The sequence below is a fragment of the Botryllus schlosseri genome, chromosome 15, assembly GCF_051294905.1.
Source record: "Botryllus schlosseri isolate E-star chromosome 15, Bs_hap1, whole genome shotgun sequence".
In the NCBI taxonomy this organism is placed as follows: domain Eukaryota; kingdom Metazoa; phylum Chordata; class Ascidiacea; order Stolidobranchia; family Styelidae; genus Botryllus; species Botryllus schlosseri.
The window spans coordinates 15,697,595-15,707,807 of NC_137250.1; the positions used below are offsets into that span (position 1 = coordinate 15,697,595).

The 10,213-nt window shown below is 40.9% G+C and overlaps 1 protein-coding gene across 1 annotated transcript; it reads left to right on the forward strand.

Moving 5' to 3' along the window:
- Positions 1-1,012: 1,012 nt before the first annotated feature.
- On the forward strand, positions 1,013-8,147 carry LOC145457931 (uncharacterized). Its single transcript, XM_080336226.1, has 6 exons — positions 1,013-1,171; positions 1,234-1,361; positions 1,756-1,829; positions 1,894-1,959; positions 5,917-5,997; positions 7,888-8,147. Exons 1-6 carry the CDS (start codon positions 1,064-1,066, stop codon positions 8,022-8,024), a joined length of 594 nt encoding a protein of 197 aa, XP_080192352.1. The 5' UTR covers positions 1,013-1,063; the 3' UTR covers positions 8,025-8,147.
- The last annotated feature ends 2,066 nt before the right edge of the window (positions 8,148-10,213 follow it).

Below are 10,213 nucleotides of genomic sequence, written 5' to 3' on the forward strand. Positions count from 1 at the left end.
TCAATTATTATCTATTGAAGTGCAGTATAAAATTCGAAGAAACTACGATTTTCTTCTTGCCAAGTGAAATATTCAATGGTAAATACAGTAATTTTGGACTTTTTAGAGGTACAAGAGCCAATCTCTAATCACTGATGTGATATTCGTAATCAGTAACCTCGAAAACCCCAGAAACGACTCCTAGATGTTCTGCCCAATTTTTTTTTCGTTCTGTTGACCAGTGTAATAATTGAATGTAATAGCCGCACCGATTCCGATTCGAATTTTCAATTCTCAAAGTATTCCGCGGTAACACAACGTTGTGTCACACGCCTACATTTGAACAGCAACTACAAAGCTACGTTGTCAATCAAGAACGTTGATCACTATGGCGTTGTTTGTAATTTGAATTTGTAATTGTGAATGTCACTTCCACGGAGTTCATTCTTCCTCGTCGCAGATCAGGAAGACAATGTGTATTTGAAAAGTGCATTGTCATACAGGCGTCGCCTTGTCTGCTATTCTCATTGAGCAATCAACGCATCGTGCAATCCGAGATTTCGTGGCGCAGGCGAGACAGCAACTTAGTTTTGAGGATTTGAAACGGGGTCCGAGCCCCTAACCCTGAATACGCCACTGTATTCACCTCTCAAAGACATTTTTATACTGCCACAAGAATAATTATACTGGTCGTGCTGAAGATTTAATAACAAGTTGCTGCAATATTGATAAATTATGCACAAAATAAGAATTTTCGCAAAGAGCCATACTTTATACCCAAAAGAGCCATATATAGCTCGCGAGCCATAGTTTCCCGACCACTGGTATAGTACATTGCATTCGCATGAACCACGTCCACTGTATTTTCTTTCTCTCTGTGCATATTGCATACTGATCCGAGCATGTTTTGCAGGTTATATCATATACTCAACCCGTTACGAGAAATATCATCGACACGAATCTTCAGAGAATATAGATCGCAACAGCCATGATAGATGATAAAATATTTCGTCAGTTTACGAAAAGCTATATAAATAGGTTTGTCCCGACTCAAAACGCACAACGTATATACTGCTGGCGAGAAATGATGCGTTTGTACCTCGTTCTGTTGGCTGTCGGTGTCACCGCTGCGACAAGTTCAAGATGTGATGTGAATGCGTTACCAAAAGCATCTCAAACGGACTGGAGTAAGGTATATTCCAAAAGCGTATGTACGTAATCGCGGTAGCAGAGTTATGTTAAAACATTTTTCAGGACAACTCCACTTTGTACGAATCGTTGACGTCGTTTGACACAATTTCGATGGAGCATATTTGCGTAACAGCCCAGCCAACTTCAACAACTGACTTACTCAACTTTCGGATAACGTACTACTATGAAAAGTTGGTATTGCTACGACATGTTGATTCGGTCGGTTTATCGTCATAATCGGCATACCGAACTTCGCAATAAGCTGACATTCAGTGTAGATATAGTATGGCTTCATCCGGAAGAATTGCATGTAGTAACATAAGTATTCGGAATGATTTTGAGTATATGTAGCCGCCTTGAAACATAAATAACAGGGCAATAATATTAATAGCGTGCAGAAAGGAGGCATCAAGCACGACGCGTCCATCGGTGGATAATTTAGATAATGAATTTGATTGTGAGCTATTCAATCGTTTATCAATGAGATTTCGATGGGCCTGTACGTAAAATCAAGATGTCAATTAGTATACGGTATTCCAATACTGCGCCGAATTTCACTTTCTCCTGAATTGTCACTCATTTTAGCGGCGCGGAAGTTGTGTTCTCTAGTCACTTCTCGAAAACATACGATGGTCATTTTAAGCATGTGAAAATCGAAGGTAGGTGGAAATAATACAAGTCCATCACTTACGAATACCGCGAAATGCGTCGCGATCTATACAGACTCCATGGAACTCGCTCATCTTTACCATGATATCGGAAAGGATGACGCAAAATCGAAGTCAGAAAGTGAGTATATTACTAATGATTCAAAGTCAAAATTACCTACACCTATTTCAACCCAAATGCAAACGCAGTAGCCAAGTTTGTTCAGCGTTGTCCAGACTTCTCTGTCTTGTGGCAGGTGTGTAAATAACGAAAGTGCATTCGATGGTATAAGTGTCCATCAGTGGGCGTTCGGATCGATAAATTCTCTGGCCCGACTCAGATCCTGTTTCTTCAATTCTCTGTTCCGGCTCCCCGGCGGGACTCGTACGTCTGATTCTAGAAATGATCGAATCCGATAACCAATGACTTTAATGTGATTTACATATCAACATTGGATCCACGTCAAAATCCCCCTTTCATAAAATTCGAGCGTGTGCTTCAAGGATTATCTCTTCTTCACTGTCACGACGAAGCTATACATGTGTTTCTAAGACGGCTACAATGAAGGCTCTTGCGATTTACATGTCTTGACACTCTGTCCGTTTCAGCCAGATATGCCCGAGCTTATACTTGTTTTTTCATGTGGAGATGCTAGCTATTGTTAATGTCTTGTCGTGGATATTCAATCATGGCAGTGGAACCGATAGATATGTCACCATTAGATTTTTTATATATTTAAACTAACTTAACCAGAACGCTTTCCTGAGAAGGAGAAGCAAAATCGAAAATATAAAAATACTCACCCTGCTGGAAGGGCCCGTATAGAGCTGTGTCATCACCACGACCTATAATACAACTTGGGACTAACAATTAAAAGATGGAACCAAGCTTTGTTTACCAACAGCATGCCACACAGAACGACACTCAAGGCAGATTAGAAAATATGAATAAACATCAACAAAAAAGCTTGAAAATGGGCCGAAATCACACTAAAGCAAATATACCAAGATATAAAGGTTAAGATGAAACATACAAAGAAACCAAAGTTCAAGGGAACTGGATGAACATACTACACCGCGATAAAATGTACATGCACGGGGGTGGGGGCGATCACAAACAAAGAGAAAACAACGAGTTATAGAATAGCAAACAAAGGCTATCTCGTTGGCACGAAAATAAAATAAAATGGTATACTCGACCTAAAGTCAGAACAAAAAGCTCTAACAAATTGTAGACAATGTGGAAACAATACAGAAACATCAAAACACATTGTCGTCGACTTCCGAACGGCAAAAAAAGATTTTAAAAATACTATAGATTACAGGGCTCTTCAACCGGGTGTATGGTACACCCTAGAGTGCACCAAAATTTTAAAAGGGTGTACCACTCGGATAGGGTGTACAGGGTGTACGAGATCCGCATTAAAATGGACCGACACTTAGCTATCGCGAATGACACGCAAGTTTATGCTTCAGAAAACATGTAGAATATGTATAAGTTACATTCCTTCTGTGATTTCATGAGCAAATGTTTCTCCTCATCATTTAAACCAGTGGTTCTTAACCTTGCCTCCAGCGCTCCCCAAGGGGCGCTAGCGATTTTGAAGGGGGCGCTGGGATGAGGGGGATATGGGGGTCGCTGCAGAAAAATGGCTTCGCAGTATATGATGTAGTAGTAGGACATATCCTTAAGCAGTATTCAGAGCAAATTAACATTCCACAAAATATGTCAAATCCCGAAATTGTTGGTCGCGACATGCACATATGTTTTCATAAATGTAGTGAGTTATTACAATTCATGTAAAATGAATTGCGCGTACTTTTAGATCACCAATTTCCCGTTAGAACACTGCCGTCACGCTTGCTAGGGTTATTTTCAACAAAATGTTTCGAACTAGGTATTCTATCCTGCAGCGCACAGCGTGTGGAAATCGAAGAAGGAGGCACTGTATATCACTTTTGAGAGTAAAATGAATAAAATGTGTTTTGAAGCTTGTTCACGAAATGAATAACTGAATATACTTGTATTTGAGAGCTACAAAATTAAATGGTCAGAATATATCTTCATCGTATCATAACGATTGATACTATCTAGTGTTGTGATCCACAACCTCATATGAACGTTATATAATATGAGTTGCTTTGTTTGGAATACATTCATGTTAAAATTAGGAACTGGGTGCCTGGGACTTGATCTTGAAAACATGTTAACATCGGGCTCAGCGAGTGCATGAAACAAAAAAGCGAAACAAAAACGCAAAAAGTTAAGAAAATTAAAACAAAACATATGATAAAAAACGCCACGTTGACGGAGAACTGTCAAGAACATCGCAGACCCTCCAAGCGTCGCCTTCGCCTGGCTTCCAGAGGCATTCCAGGCAATGAGGTTACAGATGACCTCGCACGTTCCGCCGCCGCTTTGATAGCCAGGAAGGACCTGGCATTAGCTATACTGATGCTCAGAACGAAGTACGCAATTACCTCCAGACTGTATTGCATACCAAGTACCGAGATAAACAAACGGGGAGCCACTACAAACGTTTCCAATAAACGCTATAAACGAAGTAACCCTCAATGCATCTATCTCGCTTGTATCAAACGATAATATTTCATCTCCGCTCCGGCCATTGCATCCTGAAAGGACATTTATTTAGAATCGTCTGCTTCGATGCGTCATTGTACGATCTATGCCGGAGAATGTGGATGACTTCCTCCTCGCATACCCAAATATGATTTTCATCGAGCGCATTTAATTGATTTGTGCGCGAACTTCCATCGCGCACGTAGAATTCACCACATATATAGCCTAACCTTCTCGCGCATCCACAACTTCTATCTCAGTGACTCTTAAACTATTTTAAGCGCGACCCAAATCTGAGTTTTAGTGGTATCTCGCGACCTAGGCCACACACACCAAAAACAAATGCATTTTTAATATTAGCATGCTACAATTTTAGTGGCATGTATGACATAGAGAACGCGTAGACAACACTTGCACGAAACGCAGCCCTATGAAGCGTGTCTGATGGACGCGATTTCAAATTGCATTAATTTCCTTTGTGCCCAGCATTTGTATCACTGTTTCTACTCAGATTGTAAGGACTGGATTATTCGTTGACGACCAATTCGACGACCGCAATATCGATATCGAAGTTTGTTTTCTAACCAGCGACGGTCAATTATAGCCATTAGCCAAGGCTTTATCAGCGCCGATCTTTTTGGTACCGCACTTTGGCAGCCGTATGCTGGTCAGAACGTAATGTCTTCATGTGTCCCGTCATGGACGGGGTTGGCCTCAAAATACCTGTGTCTCATTATCAAGTCATGTTGTAGTAACAACTTGTCTGCACGTCTCGCTTATCGGCTACAGCAGTGGTTCTCAAACTTTTTAAGGCACGCCCCCCTTTATGACAGTGAAAAATTTCGCGCTCCCCTTATCGTCATATCACATAATGAAATTAGAATGCTCTCAATCCCAAAGGATAGTTGAATGGCATGGAAGGTTATGACTGTTGACGAAAGAATTTTGGAATATGTATACACAGAGCAATAACTATGAATTGGAGGTAAATCGCGCCTAGCGCGAATTTTTTTTTCGGTTAACCGCAGCTTCGCGCCCCCTTCAAATGCTTTCACGCCCCCCTGGGCTATAGTAACCAACACAGTGACCTCGGAGAGGTACAAACTGTCGCGCGAGGATTTGTTTTTTCTTTCAAGAAATTCAACAATTATTATATACATATTGAAAGATCGCTCTGGTGCCGTCGCGACCCATGTTTGGGGGGAGACCCATGCTTTATGAACCGCTCTTCTATGACCTCTTGTTGAGGTCGATTCTGGCCAGCAATGCGATAATTCAAGCCATTTCTAGGTAAATGACTTGGGACTTGCAGTACGAAACTTTTGCAGTGGCGCATCAGACCGATACGGGCGTAAGCGCCACATTGTCTCATCATCACAATAAATAATAATAATCATATTCGTAATCTAATTCGAATCTTACAGGCATTATAGTTCAAGGGTACGTCTATATATTACTTATTATGAATACTATGGACACAGTGTACAACCGTGTGCCCACTGCCTATAACCTTCTCAGGTGACGTCATTGCTAATCAGGAATTAACATTGATTGGTGATCCGGATCACTATCTAGCGTACGTTCAATGTGACGGCTCGGGTATGTATTACATATATATTGTTTATGAATACATAGGTGTGGCTCTACCTAGAGATGGCGTGAACCTCTGAAAGGTTCGGGTTCATGTAAACGCGAACGTGAACCTCATGGCGTCACGTGACGCCATATTGCTTATTCCAGCCCTACATTTCAGTGAAGTGATAGCCTATCAGAGGTCTCAAACTCAAATGTGCTTGCGGGCCATTTTTCCAGTTTTGATGACGCCGCGGGCCGCAGCATTTATAGGGGTATTCTATGTCTCTCCAATTAGGCCTTATTTGGCGGGAATGAATTTTCCTATTGAAAGTGAGCCGATCCAGCAGACTGACAGTAAACACACATCGTCAAAATGTGATTTACGTTTGCATCAATTTAGGCCTGGCACGAAAAGAATCATCACATTTATAACTATTTGAATAGAATTGTTGTTGTACTTGATATGTATTAACTATATATATAGACACCATATGGGCGGACAAATGTATGATGCCATCATAAAAGCTATCAGGTTATAATTTTCAGCTACTATGAATATTTTGAATCCAACAGACTGATAGTAGAGACTGATCTGATATCAAAACATTCTTAAGTTGAGCATTGTAATTCCAATCCAGGATTCGTGTATACTTCTGATAAGTAGGCTATTGATCTCATGGCCAAATATCTTCAAATATAGGAGCAGAAAAAATATATAAATATAATATAAATATATTAATGAATGTGTCCTAGTGATTGAAATGTCGGAACGCCCAACGGCCCATTGTTGTTACATCGTTGGAGCGTACCACTACGGTACTCGGTATCTGTAAGTGGCCCTAATAACCGGGTTTAGCGATCAAAGATGTAACTGACAGATTGCCAATGGTTGCCATAACTACTTGCTTGGTTAGCGAAATACCAAGCTGCGACCTTCTGATCTATTACTATTCCCCTGATAAGCGATTAGTTTGTTGCGTCCATGGTTCTAACAAATTCACGGCATTCCGAGTCACTACGAGTCCACTCGAGTCATTTTCATTTTGCCATCGAGTTAGCCCGAGTTTGAGTAATTCTAAGAAACGTCGCGGCCCAGTCCAACTCACAAATTTCAGTCAGGAATCGTCTAAGAGTCAGCTTTTGTCATCATGAATTGAAAATGTGGCGAAATAGTGAATCTTCCACTGTATGGTAGCATTTGCAATTGATGTGATAGTGAAGTTTGATGAATAGTTTCAGGCTTTCGGGGCAATTTAAGAGGGGATTTTGACTTTATAACCTGAAAAGATATGTGACATTAAAATATTTCCAAATTAATAAAAATCTAAAATGTCGTCGCGGGCCGCACAAAATGCTCTGGCGGGCCGCATGCGGCCCGCGGGCCGCGTGTTTGAGACCTCTGGCCTATATTAATGTACATTGTCCACGATACCTAGCGACGACTCGGGCCACATAATGTCACAATGCTGATGTGCATATTGACGTTTTAAACAACCATTTCTTTTAAATGCAACCCTATAGATATACACGATCGCATATCCATACCATGAGAGCATGAGCGCAGGGTTGTAAAGACTCTAGTCACGATTTTTGGTGACTCGACTAGACTCGAGTCATTATTTCAAATGTGTAAAATGACTCGACCCGACTCGAGTCAAATCGCGTATTGACCCGAACCAAGTCTAGACTAGAGAATAGGATGGCCGAGGCCGACACTTCATTGTGACTTCGAAGAATAGTGAAGTCACCACATTATTGGCTTTTCGTCTATCAGTCTTGACACCTGGAAAATAGGGCCAGAAACTGTTAGGACTGACGAAAATTACGATATTATAACAATAAACTTATTGTGCCTGCTGCTTATGTGCAGGTACTGCAATTTTTCGCTATCCAAGTATCGTAATCATTTTCCAGAATGGGTCGTCTGGATCTTCAGAAAAGAAAAGACGTTAACGGCAGCAGACCTTGTATATGTTCATAATGATCTCTTGAAGCATGGAATATCTGTACCCCTTCGACAGTCTCGATGTGATGAAATGAATGGAATTTAACAGCTGAAGGCGCTATAATCATCCTAAATAACGTAGCGATGAAAATCTTTGATTTGCATGTAAAAGTTACTCAGTATGAATCATTATTTACGTAAACCTACATAAACTAAAATTATAATGCGACTGATACATTCCTAATTCTTTAATTTTATCGTTAATGGGTAATATTCTTGCCGCTTACGGACGCATTTGTTTTCAGTCAGCATATTGCTTTTACCTTCAGAACAATGAATATTCGATAATGGAAATAGAGAGGAATAGCCTACAAACGGACCGCTCTTTTAGCTGCAGTTCGAATATAGTTGCTTTCTGAGAAATATGGCTGCTCCCGATAGGGATGCATTCAAAACAAATGATGTTTCAAAATACATGTTTAAACGGTAAAAAGTTGTACAATTATGTCATAATTATGTACGTACTTTCGTAAAATTATGTAGTATAAGCCTACGGTCTGTTTGAATCCAATATAGTCGACGTATACGATGTGGAATGGTCGTAATCACTCGAAATCGTCGCCGGATAAACTGTTAATAGATCATTGGTACGGAATGGATGGTCTGACGATGATGACCGCCGACCGCAAAAATGCTTCATTATGTTGTACACCTCTTCAAAGATATCTTTTGGTCAATAGCTGCAGTTCGATAGTTACTTTACTGAGAAATATGGCTGCTGCCCCTGGCGATAATGTTTCCACACCTTCAACTTTAATTACAGACCACAACATCAGACAATGTTTGCTTAAGTCATAGTTTTGTTGGGTTCTAAAGGCCTTGTCGCCTGAATTAGATGCAATATCCGCTGAATCTCTAACGTCTCACGATTCAGTAGGTCCATAATCCAGGGGTCATCAATGCTTGCTTTCAAAAGTTTGGTAACCCCTGCTGAAGACTAATAGCCACCCTCTACTGAGAGTTACATAAGATCAACGACCGAACGGCTACCATAGCGTTTCTCGGCCTTTTTGACCTTGTGGCACCCTATCAATGGATAAATAGTTCGCGGCACCCCAACGCTGGATCAAGGTTACGAGGGGTCAGCGTTTCGAAGAATGGTGCGAAATAGCGGCGATCCTATTTATTCGACTATTTGTGTTGCACTCGTGTATATTATTACAATTTCAACATGCGTCGCTAGAGATTTACCCGCTATACCCGAGTCTGCAGAAAGTAGCTGCGAGACGCGAAACATGATGTTTTGACGTTCAGTTACCTCAAGAACGTTTGGCCAGGGAACAGCTACGGGAGACGCCGATCTGCTCAAGCGTAAGTAATAAATACGCAGTGGACTCCACTCAATTCGGACACGAGATAACCCTACACCCTCTTTATTCGGCCAAAATGCTCAGGAACGGAACAAATGCCACAATTGCACGCAAAACAGACTGCTTAATGCGGACATCAGGTTGCAATTTTTATCTTTAGGTAACGACATATGAGACCAGGGTTAGGCAATTATTTCTTCCGCGGGTCGAATGTAAAGCAGAGAATATGCTGGCGGACCGAGCCAAAAGTTTAAACTATATTCTGGGGCATTCTGACATTTATGGGCGACGACGACCGCTAATCATGTGCAGTGCACTGATTGACTTGTTTAACGAATAAGGATTTTGGAAACGTATGACGTAACAATTCGTCTGACTGCTCGTGTAGGCTAATTCATAATGTAACAACGGCAACAAGCGAATTTTGGACTCTGCTATATGGAAGCAGTGACTTGCGACTTGATTTGTTGCGATTTTGCTAAATTGGCTTTATTTTAAATCTGCATCACGCTTTACGCAGGCTACGTGATCACGGTACATAAATAAACAGGTCTCAAAATAAACGCATGCTTGGTTTATTTAATACCGCCTACGTATGGTTCTGGTCCACACATCATGTTCAAAAGTAGGTTGTATGCTCTAAATCAGAGGTCTCAAACACGCGGCCCGCGAGAGCATTTTGTGCGGCCCGCGACGGCATTTTGGAATTTCAAGTAATCAACATATATTCAAGTGACACATCCTTTTTAGAAATAAGAACTTGAAGCTCATCCTGAAACTGCTATAAAAATCACTGAAATCACAACAATTTTGTTTAAAATAGACAGGGGCTACGAGAAATCTTATTGGAAGCACGAGGGTACGATCGCTAAGGTTAAGAAACAAATGCTATTACTATGGCTTTATAATGATTATATTTAAGTTG